This window comes from Brachypodium distachyon, chromosome 3, assembly GCF_000005505.3.
Source record: "Brachypodium distachyon strain Bd21 chromosome 3, Brachypodium_distachyon_v3.0, whole genome shotgun sequence".
Lineage (NCBI taxonomy): Eukaryota > Viridiplantae > Streptophyta > Magnoliopsida > Poales > Poaceae > Brachypodium > Brachypodium distachyon.
The window spans coordinates 45,282,569-45,302,640 of NC_016133.3; the positions used below are offsets into that span (position 1 = coordinate 45,282,569).

A 20,072-nucleotide genomic window follows, 5' to 3' on the forward strand; every position below is an offset into this window, starting at 1 on the left:
GGGCACGAGGAGGAACGTGGTCGAGGGCGAGGAGGTCGACGCGGGAGGCGGGCGAGTGAACGGAGCAGAGAGAGACGGAGAGAATGAAGGGCTAAGAAGGAAGAAAGAGGCATGTTTTTTTTTAGCAAAAGAGCGTCCACCTTGTCGCGGTCGGAATTGGAGAAGATGAGGTCGGTGGCGACAATTAACAGCGCTTGAGGACGATTCCTTTGGCAAAAAGGTTCAACGCAAGCGTGGTTGGGCACGAGGAGGAACGTGGTCGAGGGCGAGGAGGTCGACGCAGGAGGCGGGCGAGTGAACGGAGCAGAGAGAGAGAGAGACAGAGAGAATGAAGGGCTAAGAAGGAAGAAAGAGGCATGTTTTTTTTTAGCAAAAGAGCGTCCACCTTGTCACCTGACATGTGACCCAGATAGCCACGTCAGCAGCACAGCAAAGCCTGTACATGTGCTGAACCACTTACGAAACAATTGGGACTCAAATATGCAATTTCAAAAAATTAGAACTAACTTGAAACCTTTACGAAAGATTTGAGACCTCTGATGCATTTTACTCGAGGCAGAAAAACATACAGATTCTGCCATACCCTTCAAACTTTGCCGATATTTTCATCTCTGTCACCGAACATGGTGATAAAAACAAATTTCCTCCTATCAGAACTACAACGACTGACCTACCTCCACTTTAGCCCCTTATTCTCATGTTTTAGAACTTACAGCTGCACGTGAAAAAAAGATGTCCCTTACCAGAAGTAAAAAAAAAAGAACCAACTACATAGTTTTACAGATAAAGTAGGCTTGGGGCTTTGAAAACAAAGCAGAAAAGATAGGACTGAACGCCTGGGGGCAAATTTGAGCCTGGAAAGTTTCCTCAAGCCTCACATGACCATCCCCCCGTCAATGGTAAGAACCTGGACATGACACCACGAGGCAAAAAAGCAGTTTGCTGAGAATTGTCCACGTAACCACGAAATGAAAACAAAATGCACATACAAACAGTAGACATCACACCTGTCCCGTGATGTAGCTTGCGGCAGGGTTTAGAGCCAAGAATTCCACCAATCCGGCAACTTCCTCTGGCTGACCATATCTCCCTGACGAATTGCATAGGGACGTTAGCACCAGAAGTGTGATCTACTGACAGTCATGTCTCAATAAAACTAAGATTCATAGTACTTGTATTTCCTGCTCAGGTTTGATGAAACATTACGAAACATATTTCACTAGTCTTCTGAAAACCAAATTTGATTAGAGTTGGTGGTGCCAAAGGACAAATAAATGTATACCCATGGGAATAGTTGACAATATTTTCTTCTCAAGCTCTTCTCCAAGTTCAGCAGTCATATCTGATGCAATAAACCCAGGAGCAATAGCATTCACCTGACCAGAAATATCCAGAAATGCTTCAGCCATACAACGACTAGCTAAAAAAGTTTCACCCCGGTAAAACAAGAAGTTTTCCATTAATAACTGAGACTGTATGCTCACATTAATATTTCTGCTCGCATATTCCCTGGCAACTGTTTTTGTGAACCCGATAACGCCAGCTTTGGCAGCACTGTAATTAGCTTGACCAAAATTACCAGTGAGACCAACAACTGACACTATGTTGATAACTCTTCCCTGCATGGTGGGCCCACATTAAAATGAGTACACGTTATGAAAAACAGCATAACAACAGGAAACTAATAATGAAATAACGTTCCTATGAAGAAAAATATTCCATACCTTTTTCTTCTTCATCATTACTTTCGTGGCAGCCTGCAAAGAACATGTTGCAGTGAGATGTATACCATAATCGAAATAGCAAAATGGGGGAAAAGGAGAAAAGAAGCACCTGTGTACAAAGGAACACGCCTGTAAGATTCAGATCAATTACATCTTGCCACTGTGATTTCTTCATTCTCATCAGTAACGTGTCACGCGTGATCCCTGATATCAGTTTGGTATTTGAAGTATTGAAAGCGAAACAAACTGGAGAAATGCAAAAAGGTGTGATTCCATCAGGCAGTACCTGCATTGTTTACGAGTACATCGATAGTTCCCCATTTATCAACAGCCTGGAACATTTATGCATTTGTTTTCCTAAGAATTATAGAGAAGAAAAGAAGGATATGAAGAAATCAGTTGCTCATATATAAAATCTGCTTACTGCTTTTATCATAGATTCCACATCGGCTTCTTTGGAAACATCTCCTCCAAAGGTAATGGCCTGTCCTCCAGATGCTTCAATCTGTAAGATATAGAAATATCAGTATTTGCTTGGATGCAACCTATCTACTTGGATGCCTCAATATGTAAGATAAATATCAGTTTTTGCTTGGATGCAACATATCTACTTGGATGAGTTTTATGGACAAGATAAGACAAGTTAAACATAAATCTCCAAATGTGTGCCTCTGTTTTTTTTGTTCATGTTTGATCTGTACATGTCTTCATAATCCTTTCAAACATGATTATTTGATAATCCATAGTTCATTAAAATTTACAAGCACCATTAATAAGTATTCGAGAATCAAGATATGTTTGGATATAACAGGTTCTGACATTTGATAAATGACCACTTTATTCCCATGTAGTCCCTGAATGTTAGCTATTTCTATCCTGATGACAAATCAGTAATTACCCTACCTCAGAGGTGTTAGTACTTCCTCTAAAGTGGATTGATCTATTCTACAGTGCACTATATATCAAGATAAAAGGATTGAACGATGCTAAAGTGATAAGAGATAGGACTACATTATCTTACACATGTACAAATCCAGAGATGACAAAGCAATTAAACATAACTTCTGTGGTGTGTCGAGACACCAGCACAGGCTAAATACACACTCAATAGTGCAATGCCATGTTTACGTTTACTGGGCAATTTCTTGTCATGTATACCCAGCACACTTCATAATAGAATGCACTGCTTACATTGGCATGGTGACTCCTTGTCAGTTGTTAAGTATACCTGGCTGCACATGTTTATACTTATCATCCAACATACATAGAGTAGAAGGCTACGATGGAGTGGTCATTAGTTAATCTACCTTATTAGGGTTGTTAGTATAATCACTAAGCCAATATATAGTTCCTGATGACAAGATACACTTTCTAATGATAACTCAAAGGTATTTAAAGAATATTTCAGGAAGAACCAGTAGAAAACAAAGATCTAACTCCATCAATATAGAATGGATTGGACAGAAAATCAGAAGGTGATGCACCCAAAATATGGTTACTCAGATGGCAGTCTGCAAAAATTTACACGCAGCAATAGCATAGCATCATGCGGTTGCTTTTTTTAGACTGTTTCCTTCCTGTTATTCTTGTATTACAATTACAAGTATAGTTAAGACTCCATGGTGTCTCCACAGGGAACCAGTGCCAGACAGTAAGTTTACCTCCTCGGAGACTTCTTCAGCCTCTTTTGAAGACCGGGCATAATTCACCAACACCTGAAAGTTGAATGACAGATTTTAGAAATCTTTGATGTGCATAGCATTTATATAGGTTTGAAGTCTAGTGTTTATACTATATTCATATTTAAAACTAAATAACCAGAAAAAAAATACTATTCGTGCTGTACAACTAAATAACCATAACCAGGAAAAAAACAGTATAACTATGTATAACTAAACACCAGAAAAAAATTACTATGCATAATTCATACTTTTATACGCTCAGTATAAAAACTAAGCAACTAGAATAAAATATACTTGATTGCAGTTGGCCATTTATATTCATCTTTGTGGAGCCTATTTAAAACTTATATAAATATAGTAAATTTCTTTCAGAATATAACATGTGGTTCAACCTTTTGCTACCGTATCTATTCAGTGGTGCACAAACTGTCAAAGAAGAATCATTTAGGGAGAAACATAATATGTTGGTTGGATTAGCAGTTGTTCATTGATGTTCTAGAGTAAAATACATTCAGGTCCCTACAATTGTCTAGCGCGATCAAGTAGGCCCCTAAATCTTACAATTTCCAGATTTAAGTCCCTATAATCGTCCTAGTGATTCATTCGAGGTTCCAAGAACACAAAGAGAGATCGTACAGCTGACGTAACGGGTTGATGTCCAAGGTGGCAATGTGGTTTTTTTGCAACAAAATTTTAGCATTGGTACTAGGTACAAAATGGATTTTTTTTATATATAAAGGCCTTTTCAAATGGTAGTAATGGTTGGTAGGACACTAAGTTAGGTCTGTGCAATATAGCACGTGTAAATTTTTATTTTGGTTGACTCATATTGTTCTTATAACTTCGTATTTTATTGCTTATGAATTCACCTGGCCTTAACATCCTCATACGAGTCGCATGATGGTTAACACATAACAGTCCATGTCTGACATCGACCGATAGACTTGGCTCGGAAGGTCTGCATGGTCTGCTTGAGATCTCGAGTGAGCATTTAAACAGGTATATGGGCTTATGTTTAGGGAATTATTTGGCCGCTTGGGACAAGTTTAGAGGCCAACAACGAGCCATTTAAATTGATGAACTCTCAGTTTGCTCTAGCAAGTAGCACAAACCAATGCTGATTGTGATATATAAGAAATCACTTGAAATGCTAACCTTGCAGCCTGCCTTTCCAAGAGCCAATGCAATGGCTTTTCCAATTCCCCTGGAAGCACCTGTAATAACTACAACTGGAGTTTCTAACTTTATTTCATCTTGTACTACCGCTTGCTCAACAGCCGCAACATGAGTTCTTACACCTGAAAATAAGATAACTTAGTACAAAAAATGAAACATGCCTCATCGGTTTGCGAAAAGTATCATGATCAGACTATAGCTCTTGAAATATGGTATTGTTTCGCTATTAGGCGAGAGAATAGCAATCCCCAAATAGTGGACAGATAGAAGCTAAGTGACCGAGCATCTTAAGAACAGAAAATAAACCCACAGGAGGTGCCCCCAACCTTTGAAAACCTTAATACCACATACTCCCTCCAATCCATAATAAGTGTCGGGGATTTAGTACAAAGTTAGTAGGGAGTTCTAGTTTTCCAGCATTCAAATTAACAAGATAGTAAGAGTAGTTCAAATAAGCATCCACCATAATTAGCTGATATACTTAAATCAACGGGTTAAAATAAGCATCCCCGTAAACCTTAACTAGCTAATTGACACCCAAGTTCCAGCGCACCACCTTAATTCAAGAGTGAACTTATCCGTTCGAATTTCGACAGAGTCAAGCAGTGAGCAACCTTACAATCGTAACCAACCAAAAGCAGAACCGCACTACTAGATTTTCCTGACAACAGAGCAGATCCACATTGCCGACTCAATCCATAACTCAACCAAGTGACCAACAGGAATCAACAAATCCAGACTGAGAACCACATAGCCAGGCTACCCAATCCCCAGATCGGCAGCGCAACGAGCATACTATCACAACACCACATTTGAATTGCAGCACCCCGTACCGGAGAGAGTGACGGCGCGGCGGCCGGATCGGAGTGCGGGGGCGAAGCTGACTAAGCCCCGTCGCGGTGCGGCGGCGGCGGGCGAACGGGACACGGCCGCCGGAGAGGCGAGCGCCGCAGCGGCGGTGGCAGCCATGAGGTGTCCGACCGTCGGACGGGGGAGGAGAGCGCAAGGGTAGAGTGGAGGCGGGGGAGCCAAGGAGAGCAGCGGGCGGCACGGCGAGGTGGCGGAGGCGTGTCTGTTTGTTTACTCCAGTAGGCAGGTGCCGTTGGGGCTTCGGCGAGGCTTGGTGGGAAAAAGGTGCGGGTCTTGTTGCCTTGGAAGCTCCGGAGGCTCGGGGCGGAGGCAACGAGGACGGGAGCGTTCGTACGTGCACTATTGAAAGTTTGAAACACACATAGGAAAATACAGGAAAACAACGAATCAGCCATCATCTCTAGAGCATTTTTCTTTCCCATTAAGTTTACAAAGATCGTCACCACCCTGAGCTATTCATATAGCCACGTACGAGAGAGAGGAGTGGGAAAGGAGAGAGAGGAGAGTGAGAAAGACCGTTTTGGTTAACCCATAAGTTGAAGGGCAAGAGCATCTCAGGTAGTCTCGCATTTCATCCTCATAATCAAATTTAAGGGTTTTTTTTGAAAAAATAGGTCAAGTAGAGCCTCTAAATCTCTCCTGAGGTCTGAGAGCCTCCACGGTGTATACCAAATCCAAAAATTGGCATTTGGCACCGGCATACCACACTGCCGACTCGTTGCCAAATTTTAAGAAATGGGAACCGAAGCAAGTAGATGCTTCGATGCCAAATTGAGAAAAGTAATAAAAAATTCACTCAATCTGCCGGCACGTCACCTCAGATTCTTCTCCCACGATGGAACAGAAAGGGCAATAACAAGTTGATAGATAAATAAATCCAAGATGAAGGAAGAAAAACTAGCGTGCTATAAATCAAAAATTCCAAATCCAGACTCGTGTGCTATAAAATCCAAAAAATCAAATCGGGAGGAAGAGATACTAATTAAGAAGTTGTAGATACAAAGAGATCCAATCCGGAGAAGCCGTCACGAGGACTCCTCATATGAAGATTTGGGACTCAAATTCAAGGACTCTGCTTAAGATGCTCTAACGATAGGTTGAAATCAAAAACAAAGATTTGTTTGCATCTTTAAAAAAAACGATACCGCGATCGGATTCCACTATCATTCTTCACCCTCCACATAGGTTCCGCGACCAGAAGGATAACAAGAACGCACCCAAGGTGTAAAACTGCTTGCATCAATTCATAAAAATTGACACAAACTGCATGTTCTCAGATCTAAGCTACTCTTGTACTGGCCCTAGCTCGACAGATTGTCGGCCATGATATTGGAGATCCACTGCGGAGGATGTGCCTTGTGACGGTCAAGATGGCGAAGAAATTGCTGTGGATTCTCATGCTCATGGGTTTGGACGGAGTGTTCCTTTCCTGGAGTAGATCTTGTGCTCCAGGCAGTTGAATGCGTCGACGGGATATGTGTTACTATTGTGTGCTCTGGTGGGGAAACCCTTGATGGCGATGTTGGGGATGAAACCTTCGCGTACTAGACAACACTGGATTGTTGTTATGATCCTTTCGGTTTCGGAGCATTTGTCAATGGGGTGCTATGCATGCTCGTCGCAAACTGTGTTTGTTGCGGTTGAAGCTAGGCAACATGGGGATCCTTTTGAGGATGTTTTTTCTCCTCCACTCGGATTGGTTCGTCATCGATAATTCAAATCTGGTTTGTTAAACTTTCTCCAATCTACAACTCAACAGTTATCAATCCACTCGACTGCTGGGCTCTTTGACTAGCTAACAAGTTCGACGACCTTAAGGTTCTTAATTTTATTTTATTTTTACTTTTTTGAAATAGAGGGGCTTGCCTCCTCCGGCTTCCATCAACAGAAATCCAGATGTTTCAGAGTTCACAAAGAAAAAAGGGGAAGAACAATAGCATAAGCCAGATTACAGTAACTTCTGGCTGATGCAGCAACAGGCTCAGGAAGGCGAAACTACTAGCCTAAACCTTAACTGCAGAAGGAAAAACAAACGACTGGAAGTAGCACAGCCTGCAGTCAGCACTCCCAACTGCTAACAAACAAGACCAGACAGCCTTCTAGGTCAAACAGAGCGACAAAACAAACATGACAACACTGCATCAAAAGTAGAGACACATGCTACAGAAACCAAGCCGCCACCATCATCTTGCAAAGAGGAATCAGATCTGAACTGCAATCCGCCGCCGAAGAGGATGCCAACCATGTGCCGCCTCGAAGACCTCCTTAGCAACATGCTCATCCAACCTTGCTCCCCGTTGGAGCAGATATCTGCTTTCCTCTCTTACCTGCGGAATAGACCAAAGATTCAGCGAATGGGCAAAACAACTTAACTATTTTTCCGTCCAAAAAAAGATGTCTCAAGTTTGTCAAAATTTGAATGTATCTAGACATTACTTAGTATATAGATGCATTCAAATTTACTCAAAGTTGAGACTTTTTTTGTTGAACGGATAAAGTATTAAAAAAACGTCAGGCAAACATTTCTAAAAACAAGCAGTCATTTATAGTTTTCCAGATCGTCCAAAGTAATAGCAAGTTCGACATCAAGTTTCAGCTCTAGTTGTCATTTTCGGAGTGTAACCTTATCTTTTTCCGTTTCTGTTTTCAAACTTTGCAGCGTGGTACAACTTGTACATGCTCTCATCATTGTTCCCCTACGCTGGTCTGTCGAGTCATCCCTCCAGAGAGCAAAATCCTTCCCGAAAGATCCCAAGACGTACTGCATACGTGGCGCCACCGACACCCACGCGGCTCCCCGCACGGCGCATACACGCGTCCAGTACGGATTCATTTTTATGTTGAGCTTAACCACTCGCATCGGCTGCCTTCCAACTCACCATACGCTAACACGTGCCCCAATACTGTGGCGGGCCTCCTGATCGTTACAATCGTCTCTAGCTAGCTGCAGTATAAATATGCATGCATCCAGCGTTACCCTTCACTTCATCACGATCGAGTTCTCCGTTCACCTAAAGCTAGCGCATACATAGTTCAGAGGAGAGATTGAACAAGAAGAAGGTTTTAAGAGGCAAGATGGATCGCTACCAGGGTCAGCAGGGCTACGGCGCCAACCAGGTCGACGAGTACGGTAACCCGGTTGCCCGGCATGGCGCCACCGGCGGCATGGGAGGAACATACGAGGCTCCCGGCGCGTTCACGGGCACTGGCGGCGGCCAGGGCCAGGGGCAGCAGTTCCAGCCCACCAACGGCGAGCACAAGACCGGCGGGATTCTGCACCGCTCTGGCAGCTCCAGCTCCAGCTCGGTACGAATTTCTCAATTTAAATTAGTCTCTTACCATGTACTCGTAGTAGTATACGGTTTAATTAATCGTCGTTAATCAATGTCCAGTCTGAGGACGACGGCGTGGGCGGGAGGAGGAAGAAGGGCATGAAGGAGAAGATCAAGGAGAAGTTTCCCGGCGGCCACAAGGAAAACCAGCAGCACATGGCGGCTGGAACTGGAGGAGCCTACGGGCAGCAGCAAGGGTACGGAGGAATGACCGGCACTGGCGCCGGGGCGCACGGCGTGGACACCGGCGAGAAGAAGGGACTCATGGACAAGATCAAGGAGAAGCTGCCTGGCCAGCACTGAGCCGGTAGCTAGCAAGCTCCGGCCGGCCGGCCGGCCTTCGGCTGCTGTTTGAATAATGAGATGAACAAATAAGATGTCTGCCGGTGACATCCATGTATTTTATGCAGTGTCGTGTTTGTTACTGTGTGGTTGTGTACGCTTTGATTTCACGGAAGCGCATGTATCGCACGTGTATTTGCTTCATGTTCTGAATGCACATATACATGCCAAGTTGCGTTGAGCCGCTTCGGAGCACCATATCTAGCTGTATCGTTTGCCTTTCGACATTACTCAATTTCTCTGATGATAACGAACCCACCAAGCCTGCACGAGTTGGTTTTGAAAAGCAACGAGTCGTCAGCCAACAAGTTAAATACATAGCGGCCGAAAAAATATTATTAATATGGCGACCGAGAGTTAACTTACTTTGCTAACAATTGTTTGATGAGATAAACAATTGTTTGATGAGATAGATAGTCGGACGGCTATCATTATTGACCGAAAAATAACTATTTTTAAGTAAATTGAGAAATATACGACTTTCCTAAACCATTGCTTCAATGCGCTCTTAATCCCTGAACCACTGCTTCAATGTAGAAAAATGAACCGCAAATTCTATAAACAGACCAACACCGAAGATCAGAAATAAAAAAAAAGTTAATTCGATATATGTCACTGCAATTTTTATGAATTCGAAAAACACCATTTCAATTTTGTATCTTTTAGAAAATGCCACTGCAATTATGTAGATTTTTCTAAAAATGTCCGTAAGTGGGTTGAAAGATGTCACCTAAATGACGTTTTGTAAAGGATTGGAATTGTAATGACATTTTCCAAATTCGCCAAAATATCCATAAATTCTATGGAACAGCAACAGACTACCGAGAGATCCACAAATTCTATGAAGATCAAAAGTAGAAAAAAAAAACATAAATCGTATGGAGTACACTACTAGCACGGAACCAGCAAGAGACAATCAAACCAAAAGTAGAAAAAACGAATCAAAAGATCTGCAAAACCCATCGAACAGACACAGCTACCCGAGAGACCCTTTCCGTGCATCACTAAGGGTACTCACACCAAAGGTATCAGAATTACAAGCCAAACGTTGATCATGGCTTCACCTTTCTTTAAGGAAAAACGACAGGTCAAATGACCTACGGCAAATTTTACATATACTAGCCGAAATGCCCGTGCGTTGCAACGGAGCAACAAAATAAACTGATACATTCGAAGACATGTATCAAAACCTTTTCTCTTTGGAGTTCTTTGACGAGCAGCAAACATTCCTTTAAAAAATATTTCTTCCGGAGATTTTGTGCCTATATTCTAGTCTCTCAGAAAACAACAATACCTTCTAAAAATTATATAGCATCCATCTCCTGGTGAAAAAAGTATCCGGACGAAAAGACTAATATTTCGACAACAATTTAAGATCGGAGGAAGTGCATCTTCTTTGTTTTTTATTCATGTAGTTAAAATTTAAACATACAACCTCTTAAAAGAATTAAATATCTTTAACTGACATTATCAGATTATTATCACACAATTCATATCCTTCTGCATCAAACTTGTTGACAAGCATGGGCACCATACATTTCTCGACACATAAAACAATGACACTACACAAAATAAACAAAGTACGCTCGCCGGACAAACTACCTATGCACGTGCGATGACTTGCCATTCAGAACTTAGCAACGCACGTGTCTACTTTCTAGTGATCTGATTAAAATATATATTCTTTCCCGCAAAGAAATAATCCTATTTAGAATTTTGGACTTCATTTCATTGAGATATGTCATAGGAAAGAAGAACCATTAGAAACTATGGTGAAGAGAGAAAGCATGCTGCCGGTTCTTCCTAGCTGCAAGGAGTTTTTTTGGGTACAATATAGCAAATATTTCTATTTTAACTTCAGAGTGTTGTCTTTTTCAAAGCAGATGGAACTCTAAAGTTAGGGCAGCTTTATACACCTTGGAGCCAATAAAGAAGACATACTCAAATAATACGAGGCTGTCATTTAAGAGTAATAGACAAAAATTCCAAAAAACGCGCACACACAAGCTCTCTTTGTCGAACAATGTGTTTAGACACCAAAATGGTTATGTCCTCCAGAAGCCTTTGTTCCTCAGATTTCAATTACTCCTCTAGCTATTTTTCATTGTAGATGTTCTATTCTCAGAACACAAGCTTGATGTGCTAAGCATTTTCTAATGCAAAGGATGCACTAAAGTACAATTAGAACTATCAAAAGGAGTTTTTGCATGAATGAAAATGGGATACCGAACACTGTTTTGCTCTTCTTCTTTTCGTTAATCTGTTTGTCACATTTGGGAAGCATTTGCAATTATATCAGCCAGAACAATTCACACACGAACCATCAGAGAGAGTAAGCAGTCATCAAGTATGTAAAAATAGATCTCTCATCCAAACAAACGAATGGTTGGTGCACGATAATTTGTTAGTCAGTAAGCCACAATCTTTCAAACATTAGAACCTCTTGTCCTTGTGGTATATAATGAAAAAGACCAAGCATGTGGCCGGCTAAAGAACTCCTTTTAACTACCATTGCCACCTATACAACATTTGTTCGAAACAAAAATCTTTAGGTCCAGAGGAAAACAACTGTTCAGAATAATGCCTAAGTGTAAGTGATAGATGAGAAGGCAACTTTTAAAGCAAAGAAGTGAATCCTCTGTTAACCTTGCAAAGTTGCAATTGAGCAGGAGGGAAGAAGAGAGACGAGACCTAACCTCAATGGAGCTCCTCCGGGAAACGTCAGCACGCCGCCCTACGAGTCGCCCGAACCGCCGCTGCTAGGCCGCCCGCCGTGCAGGAGAGGAGGCGCCGGTTGCGCCGCTAGGCTGCCACCGTGATGGAGGAGAGAGGCGCCCGTCGGATGGGGGATTAGGCGGCGCTGGAGGGGCCGCAGGTCAACCAGCAGGCGGCCGGTGGCGGCGCGTGAGGAAAGAGATAGGGAGATGAGGCGGGGGAGCTCGAATGAGAGCGGCGGCCATGGCCGGCGGCTGCGTGTGGCAAGAGGCTCAAGTCCAAGCAAACAGATCTCACTACGGTGGCAGCGGCCCCCTGCCATCAGCCCGCACCGTCTTGGCGAGTCGTTTAACTCGTCGGCAGAGCGTCGCGGCAGAGAAGGGGGGTCAGCGTTGCCTCGCGGGGACGGTTTTCCGCTGCGATCGAGATGGGTGCGAGGGTAGTTTTTTCTTCCCCCGCGGGATGGGTGGGATGGGGGTTTGATCTAAGCCGCTCGTGCATATAAGATCCAACGGCTTACAGTGAGTGGACGGTGAACAATGGTAAACTGTGTGTTTATAGTAATAAAGATGTAGAAAAGATTATGTATGTACCCGCCAGAAAAAAAAGATTATGTATAGAGCACTTGCAAAAGAGCAAGTATTATCTAAAGGATCCTATCCAATCGCCAAAATTTACATATTTCTTTCTCCTGGCATTGTGAAAAATCAAATTCAGTATCATGGCTTCACCTATCTTCATATGTATCCTGATGTCGAATCAGCTGTCACACGCGAGGGGAATCAACAAATTAAGATTGAAATAATAGAGTCTAGATTATATTTTTGTCGACATCAAATTTAGTAAACTGTAGAATACCACTAATTCATGCATTTTAATAGTGTTATATGAAAAGTGGCAAGTTTATATTTTGGCTTTAGTTATATAAACACTAAGTCAAAATAGAAGAGAATTTTTTTCCCTTTAGAGCATTTTTCTAAAATATATGAATATTGTTCTTTAGAAATTAAAATATTTTTGTATTTTATTTATATCCATAGTAAAGAAGTTACACAAGTTTCATGAATGTTTAATTTTGGGAGCGACTAGAATCACACACTGGAGCCAGAATAATGCACCGCGGAAGAAGGTCGAGAGAAGGGAAACAGAAGTACAAAGGATCTTACAGTTGTAACTCGCCTAAAGATTCCGCCAGGCCAGTTCACAAGAAACAACAACTAATATATACATCAGGGCTGCAAACCAAAGTGCACTTTGAAGGAGGACATTAGCATCGTCAAGCAACTGTGCTGCACACTATGTAATATACTTGTCAGCATAGCCGACCTTAGGGTGCCAGCTTGTAGTTCAAAGCGCTGTCCCAGATCATCCGCACCGCGGACTCCAGCATCTGCTTTACAGCGTCGGCCTCCTGATCACCATCCTGGAAAAGGAAGGAAATGACAGTCAGCCACTGTCCTGTTAAATGCCCCGTCGAAATAAATATAACAGTGATAATCCAATTCTAAGTATCCATATGTTGGAACAAAAAACAGGATATTAATTAGGTATGGATATGAAATACGCGTACAAAGAAGAGGGAGACTTGAGACTGAACTCTTTTTAAAGTTAGTCAGGACTTGTTTTCTCTTTCTGAGGGAATCAGTTTGGGTTTTGGACATTAGGTACAAGTGAAATGGATAACACAAATCAAAGCAAGCATACAGTCCAGAGACATGTAGCCGAAGATTTATTAACTTGCCCAAGAATGTCACAGATGCGCAATGCTACTGCCTTGGGAGTCAATTTATCGTTAACTAACCTGCAGTCTCCTAGATATGCCAATCAGTTTGAATGTAACTTCATTTGAAACTTCTCCAGTCAAGCTTCGGTGGTCAAACCGGTCAGCATGCCTTAACTTAAACCTTATAGTCTTATTCCTGAAAGCTCTGTAGTTTGTATGCCACACTCCAACTATGCTGAACCTCTCACCAGTTGACTCTTTCCCAAGTGACCATCTAAGTCCTCCTTTGACATCAGGATCAACAATAGCTGAAGAAACTAAGGTCTCTATAGCACTTTGCACTTCAGTCTGCAAGTGGTAAAAAATGAGTCTGCAAAAGCATGTAAAAGAAAGGCTCAAGATATTTGGAGTAAGAACTCACGTCTAAGTTTTTCAGTATCCTTTTTGTACTCAACATGAGCCTTAAATCAAGATCTTTGGACATACATGTTATGTCTTCCACCAACTGTCGTATCTGGTTCAATTCAACCTGCACAAAGAGTAACAGTCGAGAAAAATGAGAAGCGCAACCATTGTTAGTTAGTGTCTTGAATTGAGTAGTACATCTGAATGCCACGGTATGTGATCGGATATCAGAATCTAACCAACTGCCTGAATGCAGTATATAAATGAAATTGTACCGATTCCCTCAAACTACAGAGCAAAATTAGACCACAAAATATACCCAGTAGAAAGGTGAGAACTTCTGATGGTATCTTCTGAGGCAAAAATGAATTACAAACCATCAAGTTGTAGAGACATCCGCCAGTGATTAGAACAGTCTTGCTTCAATTACTTTCTAGAAAACTGACAGTAAGAAATATATAGTTTTTTTTTAAACCGGTAAGAAATATAGAGTAACTTCTTAAAACAAAGCTATCAGGCTGAGTTTGACTTTTCATGCAGTGTGTTAAGTTAGAGATCCTAAAGAGTTTAGAACTAACCATCCAATGAGGCAAGGACTACAGTTACACACCAATAAAGGACGAGGCAATTGCTTCAGAGAAACAAGGAAACACCGCTCTACATCTGGAGCAATCAGCAAGATTCAATGAGAGTAATGGTACACACAAGACGAACATTTTTATTTGTATCTGGTTCTAGGTTCAAATGTTTTTATGTGTTCCTACATCTCAGTTGCCCAAAACATTCCATGTCTTTTCAATCAAGACAAGTCTGATATAATTCAACATCATACATAATCTCAATACATGCTAACTTATAGGAGTACTCCGCTTCCCAATTTTGGAGTTCTTAATTGTCAAGCATAAAACTATGTACGATCCCCATACCACGTGCTGTGTACTCCCTCCGTTCCTAAATACTTGTCATGGTTTTAGTGCAAATTTACACTAAAACCACGACAAGTTACACTAAAACCACGACAAGTATTTAGGAACGGAGGGAGTATTTTTTTATTTTTTTGCGGGGGGACATACTGTGTATTTAGCAAGCACACCCATATAAAATATGTGTGCATAAAGTTTGTGAATAAAAGTCTGTGATGCAGAATCTCCTTCCAAGTTCTAAAAAACAAAATATGTAATCAGTAGGTAAAGGACAGAATATGTAAGCACACCTTATGGATCGCAAGCTTCCCATCTTCTTGCAAAGTGCATTTGCACGATATTGTAGAATCACTTCGATGCTTGTCAAACACCTACCATGCATTACAGGCCCAGAAATCATTCACTCGTCTAAACAAAAACTAGTGCTAATTAACACGTTGCTAGACGAACATACCTTGACATGGTAGTGCTCTTTCGATGAATCGAACTCCAGTCCCATCATCTCCACGGCGGATCGCTCCATATCATCCAAACGTTCACAGGGCATATTTGTATAGAACGATTTACGGACCTGGCTCCTCGACCCTTCTTCACCTGCTTTTGCGGCTTCGCGGAGGGCATCCAAGGAAACGGGTGATCCACCACTACAAACAACATCACTCAGAGCAATTATTTACGCAGTCATCAAAGGGCAACTCGAAGCCCAGGTCAGAGAAATGGGGGAGTGCGATTGACAACAGAAGACTCACGGCTGGAAGAAGACCTTCCCCACCCTGGCTACGAGGCTGAGCTTCACATCCTCCTTCTCCCTGTCCACATCGTGCGTCATCGCCCTCTTCGCAGAGGCGAGGAGGTCCGGCAGGAATCTCTCGGCGATGGCGGCGGCGGCGGCCTCCGCGGAGCCGGAGTAGCCTTCTAGGGAAGAAGAGAGGACAAGGACGAGGGGCTTGGCCCCGGTCTTGCGCTCGATGGAGTCGCACGGGAAGGGCTCGAGGCGGAGAGACTCGGCATCATCGGAGCAGGGGGAGAAAGGCGGGAGCGGGGACCAGCGGGAGACGCAACCGGCGGCGTGGATGATCTTGTTGTTGGCGGGGCGGGGCCGGTGGCGGCCGCGGGGGGAAGAGGAGATGGAGAGGGAACGGAGGGAGGCGGTGGGTGGGGAAGGGGAAGGGGCTTCGGAGCTGCCGGAGTGGCGCTTGTGGGGCGGGAGGTAGGCCATGGCTGGTCGGCGGCGGCGGTGGACTCTCTCGCCCCCAACTTAAAATTCGTGGTTATAGTAAAAAAAATCGTGGTAATAACAAAACCGCTGAGATTGCCACGGCCCACTGTTCAAACTTCTTCCGACAGAAGAGAAATCGCCGCCCTCTCATCCAACGCAGATCGGGAGGATTCAATATTTTCACACGTACGAAGTAACGAAGAGTTGAAGATTACTTTCACCGATCCTAAGTTGTTATCGAAATATTACATGTATCTAGACGTTTTAAAAAAATAAATATATTCATATTTGACAAATTTGAGTTAAGAATTTAGAATCAAAAGAGTGTTAAAATGCCAGAAGCAGTGGAGCACTGGTTTCGAAACGGCGGCTTGAAATTTCCGGTGGACTACTCATATGACCACAAGTTCCCAGCAGGAGGCAGAAACGGTAAGTCCAACCGCCGATTGTCCCTCTCTACGCCAAGGAAGAATATCATGCAGGTCGCGGGTTACGTCTCGCGCTGGTCTCCGTTCCCTCCCTTGTCCCAGCTGGGGTCCCACGAGTCGTCTCTCCACCCTGAACCGTTCACCCGCGACACCATCGAGCGCATGGGCAGCGCCGGTCAGCCCGTCGTCCTTGTCCTCTCTTCCCTGAAGGCTCCTCGGAATCCGCAGCAGTCGCCATCGCCGAGAGGTTCTTTCGCCGCCGCAAACAGAGCGAGGGCGACGACGCACGACGTGGACAGGCAAAAGAACCTCGGCAAAAGAACGAGGTGAAGCTCAGCCTAGTGGCCAGGGACGGAAAGGTCCTCTTCCTCCAGCAGTGAGTATTGCATCACAATATTCCATATATTGGGGCATTTATATGCGCTTAGCCATTGCATAAAAGAGATGAATGAATGTTGTTGATACGTTGTAGCGGCGGATCACCGGTCTCCTTGGACGCCGTCCGCAGAGCCGCCAAAGCAGGGGAGCAAGGGTACAGCCAGAGCCAGATCCGTAAATCGTTTTGTGCGGACGTGCCGGGAGAATGTTTGGATCGTATGGAGCAATCCGTCGTGAAGATGATGGAGCTGGAGTCCGATCCGCCCAAAGAGCACTACCTTATCAAGGTTTGCACGTCTAACTATGTGATGATTACCTTTGGTTAACTATGGTTAACTATGGTTCAGCCTTCACACTTGTCAGTGATTTCGGGTTATGTAAATGCATGATAGATATTTTTTCCGTCTCATATTAAGTGGCTTTCTATTAATGTATCTAGACACTTTTTAGATATAGATACATCCATAATCGAATAAATTCCATAATCGAATAAATTTGAATAAATTTGAGTCAGTTAGTATGGAACAGTATTAGACAGCCAAGTGACTGCGATATCTGCAAATGCACTGTGCATGAAGATGGGAAGCTTGCAATCCATGAGGTACGCTTTCGTCCTGTCCTTCCTCACTTGTCAATTGTTTATCAGAATTTTTTTTGCGGATTGTTTATCAGAATTCATGGGTGGTTATAGTTTACTTATAGCTCTTCAATTCTATGTGCAGTTATTTTATACCAATGTGATTGCTAAGACTAAACATACATCACTACTGGGATTTTACAGAGTTTTTTCTTTTATGCTTGTCAAATTAGAATCCCAATATTATCATAGACAAGTAGTTCAACGGTCAACCGTAAGTTAGCTTGCATTGTGACGATGTATGATGTTGTAGCCATCAGTAATCATGCTCGTCTCGATGCAAATGAATTGTTTGGGCAATTAAGACAGGAACCAAACAATAAAGGAAAAATTGGCACTAAAACACCGTTATTTTTCGGCCTTTCGAACTTACGTGCGCCTGTACCATTAAAATTTTAAAATTTTGTGATCATTTAGGCACACCGGTTGACACGAAAATTAAGGTCATGCAACCTTATTCCAGGTAATCCAGCAGCCGATGTTCACCAACTCAAAACTGCATTTAGAACATAAGCAAAATACATGTACGATTTTAAACACATACACACCGCGTCTATGCGCTTTCATCAAAACGAGCGTACACAGACCGTACGTACACATACAAACGGCAGACATACAAACACGACACTCTCCAGTACACGTGGCGTCACCTGGGACATCTTATTTTGTTCATCTTATTATGGAGTATTCAACAGCAGCTGAAGGCCGGCCGGCCGGAGCTTGCTAGCTAGCTACCAGCTCAGTGCTGGCCAGGCAGCTTCTCCTTGATCTTGTCCATGAGTCCCTTCTTCTCGCCGGTGTCCACGCCGTGCCCGCCGTGCGCCCCAGTGCCGGTCATTCCTCCGTATCCTTGCTGCTGCCCGTAGGCTCCGCCGGTCCCGGCGGCCGTGTGCTGCCCCTGCCCGTAGGGGCCTCCGGTCCCCGCCGTGGTGTGCTGCCCATAGGCTCCTCCGGTCCCCGCAGCCATGTGCTGCTGGTTATCCTTGTGGCCACCGGGGAGCTTCTCCTTGATCTTCTCCTTCATGCCCTTCTTCCTCCTCCCGCCCATGCCGTCATCCTCGGACTGCACACCGACGTACGGAAAATTGATTAAAAATAATTATTCTATAGAATGGGAATTGGGAAGTGATTAATTCTAAATTGAGAAATACGTACCGAGCTGGAGCTGGAGCTGCCAGAGCGGTGCAGAATCCCGCCAGTCTTGTGCTCGCCCCTGGTGGGCTGGAACTGCTGCCCCTGGCCCTGGCCGCCGGTGCCCGTGAACGCACCGGCAGCGTCGTATGCCCCTCCCATGCCGCCGGTGGCGCCAGGCCGGGCCACGGGGTTGCCGTACTCGTCCACCTGGTTGGCGCCGTAGCCGTGCTGCCCCTGGTGGTGATTCATCTTGTCTTCTTCGCCTCTTCAACTACCCAAAAATATCTCTCCGAGAGTGTTGCAGCTAGCTTGCTTAAGATCTTTGAACGAATACAGAGCTCGTGATCGATGCAGGTAAGGGTAATGCTGGATGGGTATTTATAGCGGCGCGCGCGGGAGATGGTCGAGAGGGAGAGTGTTGCAACGGGATTTGATTTGATCGGGAGGCCAAGCCACGGCAGGAGGGTACGTGTGCGCGTGTGGTGAGTCGGGAGGCGGGTGGTTATCCACAGCGTAAAAGACGGACCACGTACGGCCTCGGGACGCGTGCATGCGTGCGCCGCGCGGCGGAGAGATCGCGTGCTCTGGTCGGTGGCGCCACGTACCGGAGGCTCGGGACGGTTCTGGATGGGTGACTTGACAGATTAGCTGGTTGTCCCATATCGATCGATCTACACTGTTTTTCTCTAGTTTTGCTATTTCAGAATAAAATACGGCTTTGCCGGGGTGCTCTTCCCCTGCACGAACCCTCTGGAGGCGGAGCTGGCCGCTTGCGCTGGGGGCCTCGCTTGCTATAGCCCTGGACAGGACGGACAAGCAAATCATCCTTGGGTAGTTGAGTCTTGCTGTAACGGAATCGGTCGATCCTCCGGCTGTCTACACAACCCTTCTTGGCCCACGTGTTTTTACCTAGACCCATCAAGTTTGACATATACTGCAAAGAGATTAACAGAGAATGTCAGTCACTTATTTTTTTCGACTACTTTTTACTTTTCTCTGATTCTCTCATTTTCTCTCTCCGTGTCCCACTTTCAAGTACATTGTGGTACATGCCATGTTTTTAAGTACATATTTAGTATATTATGATAATTGGACTATTCATTTATCAGTTTTCAAATAACTCGTGCACATAAACTTATGAGACTAGTACATCGTAGGTACATCACATGTACCTTATCAATTTTTAAGTACCTCGTGTACATGAACTTATAAGACAAATACATCGTATGGTACATCATATTTACCTAGAAAAAATTACAGTATATGACAAATACATGACAAGTACATCAAAATACATCAAATTACATGACAAATACATTAAGGTACATCACAAATACCTAAGTATTTCATCAGTCCTCAATCATTACAATCAGCAATGGATACC

At 43.8% G+C, this 20,072-nt stretch overlaps 4 protein-coding genes and 1 long non-coding RNA gene across 6 annotated transcripts; 1 reads left to right on the plus strand and 4 right to left on the minus strand.

The window, feature by feature from the left end:
• Positions 1 to 515: 515 nt before the first annotated feature.
• LOC100825420 (3-oxoacyl-[acyl-carrier-protein] reductase 4) lies at positions 516 to 5,748 on the minus strand. Of its 2 annotated transcripts, XM_003572499.4 has the most exons (11): positions 5,416 to 5,743; positions 4,562 to 4,704; positions 3,386 to 3,439; positions 2,149 to 2,229; positions 2,011 to 2,056; positions 1,834 to 1,928; positions 1,725 to 1,757; positions 1,485 to 1,619; positions 1,283 to 1,376; positions 1,008 to 1,090; positions 682 to 907 (listed from the first exon to the last, which is right to left on the minus strand). In XM_003572499.4, the coding sequence occupies exons 1-11, from the start codon at positions 5,549 to 5,551 to the stop codon at positions 875 to 877; spliced, it is 933 nt and encodes a 310-aa protein (XP_003572547.1). In that variant the 5' UTR covers positions 5,552 to 5,743; the 3' UTR covers positions 682 to 874. The 2 variants fall into 2 exon arrangements, with proteins under 2 accessions (XP_024317539.1, XP_003572547.1); XM_024461771.1 differs by lacking the exon at positions 2,011 to 2,056 and having other exon boundaries at positions 516 to 907; positions 1,834 to 2,010; positions 5,416 to 5,748.
• A 2,673-nt stretch (positions 5,749 to 8,421) lies between these two features.
• LOC100825728 (dehydrin Rab16B) lies at positions 8,422 to 9,324 on the plus strand. Its single transcript, XM_010237152.3, has 2 exons — positions 8,422 to 8,758; positions 8,845 to 9,324. Exons 1-2 carry the CDS (start codon positions 8,528 to 8,530, stop codon positions 9,085 to 9,087), a joined length of 474 nt encoding a protein of 157 aa, XP_010235454.1. The 5' UTR covers positions 8,422 to 8,527; the 3' UTR covers positions 9,088 to 9,324.
• Positions 9,149 to 12,276, minus strand: LOC112271759. Its single transcript, XR_002965101.1, has 2 exons — positions 11,823 to 12,276; positions 9,149 to 9,390 (listed from the first exon to the last, which is right to left on the minus strand). It is a non-coding gene; the product is annotated as an uncharacterized LOC112271759 (long non-coding RNA).
• A 571-nt stretch (positions 12,277 to 12,847) lies between these two features.
• LOC100821526 lies at positions 12,848 to 16,167 on the minus strand. The gene is made up of 6 exons (XM_003574948.4): positions 15,642 to 16,167; positions 15,347 to 15,536; positions 15,183 to 15,263; positions 13,986 to 14,093; positions 13,643 to 13,912; positions 12,848 to 13,264 (listed from the first exon to the last, which is right to left on the minus strand). Exons 1-6 carry the CDS (start codon positions 16,109 to 16,111, stop codon positions 13,169 to 13,171), a joined length of 1,215 nt encoding a protein of 404 aa, XP_003574996.1. The 5' UTR covers positions 16,112 to 16,167; the 3' UTR covers positions 12,848 to 13,168.
• A 1,868-nt stretch (positions 16,168 to 18,035) lies between these two features.
• LOC100821835 (dehydrin DHN3) lies at positions 18,036 to 19,053 on the minus strand. Its single transcript, XM_003574949.4, has 2 exons — positions 18,710 to 19,053; positions 18,036 to 18,617 (listed from the first exon to the last, which is right to left on the minus strand). Exons 1-2 carry the CDS (start codon positions 18,935 to 18,937, stop codon positions 18,294 to 18,296), a joined length of 552 nt encoding a protein of 183 aa, XP_003574997.1. The 5' UTR covers positions 18,938 to 19,053; the 3' UTR covers positions 18,036 to 18,293.
• Between the last annotated feature and the right edge of the window lie 1,019 nt (positions 19,054 to 20,072).

What these genes read in the sequence shown, in the direction of transcription:
- LOC100825728 (XM_010237152.3), top strand. Translation starts at nt 8,528, where the DNA reads ATGGATCGCTACCAGGGTCAGCAGGGCTACGGCGCCAACCAGGTCGAC. An exon ending in GCAGCTCCAGCTCCAGCTCG is followed by an intron (nt 8,759 to 8,844) that starts GTACGAATTTCT and finishes ATCAATGTCCAG; the next exon opens with TCTGAGGACGACGGCGTGGG.
- LOC100821835 (XM_003574949.4), bottom strand. Translation starts at nt 18,937, where the DNA reads ATGAATCACCACCAGGGGCAGCACGGCTACGGCGCCAACCAGGTGGAC. An exon ending in GCAGCTCCAGCTCCAGCTCG is followed by an intron (nt 18,618 to 18,709) that starts GTACGTATTTCT and finishes GTCGGTGTGCAG; the next exon opens with TCCGAGGATGACGGCATGGG.
- LOC100821526 (XM_003574948.4), bottom strand. Translation starts at nt 16,111, where the DNA reads ATGGCCTACCTCCCGCCCCACAAGCGCCACTCCGGCAGCTCCGAAGCC. An exon ending in AAGAGCACTACCATGTCAAG is followed by an intron (nt 15,264 to 15,346) that starts GTATGTTCGTCT and finishes AATGCATGGTAG; the next exon opens with GTGTTTGACAAGCATCGAAG. An exon ending in GGAAGCTTGCGATCCATAAG is followed by an intron (nt 14,094 to 15,182) that starts GTGTGCTTACAT and finishes CTCTTTGTGCAG; the next exon opens with GTTGAATTGAACCAGATACG.
- LOC100825420 (XM_024461771.1), bottom strand. Translation starts at nt 5,551, where the DNA reads ATGGCTGCCACCGCCGCTGCGGCGCTCGCCTCTCCGGCGGCCGTGTCC. An exon ending in TTGGAAAGGCAGGCTGCAAG is followed by an intron (nt 3,440 to 4,561) that starts GTTAGCATTTCA and finishes TTCAACTTTCAG; the next exon opens with GTGTTGGTGAATTATGCCCG. An exon ending in ATGCGAGCAGAAATATTAAT is followed by an intron (nt 1,377 to 1,484) that starts GTGAGCATACAG and finishes ATTTCTGGTCAG; the next exon opens with GTGAATGCTATTGCTCCTGG.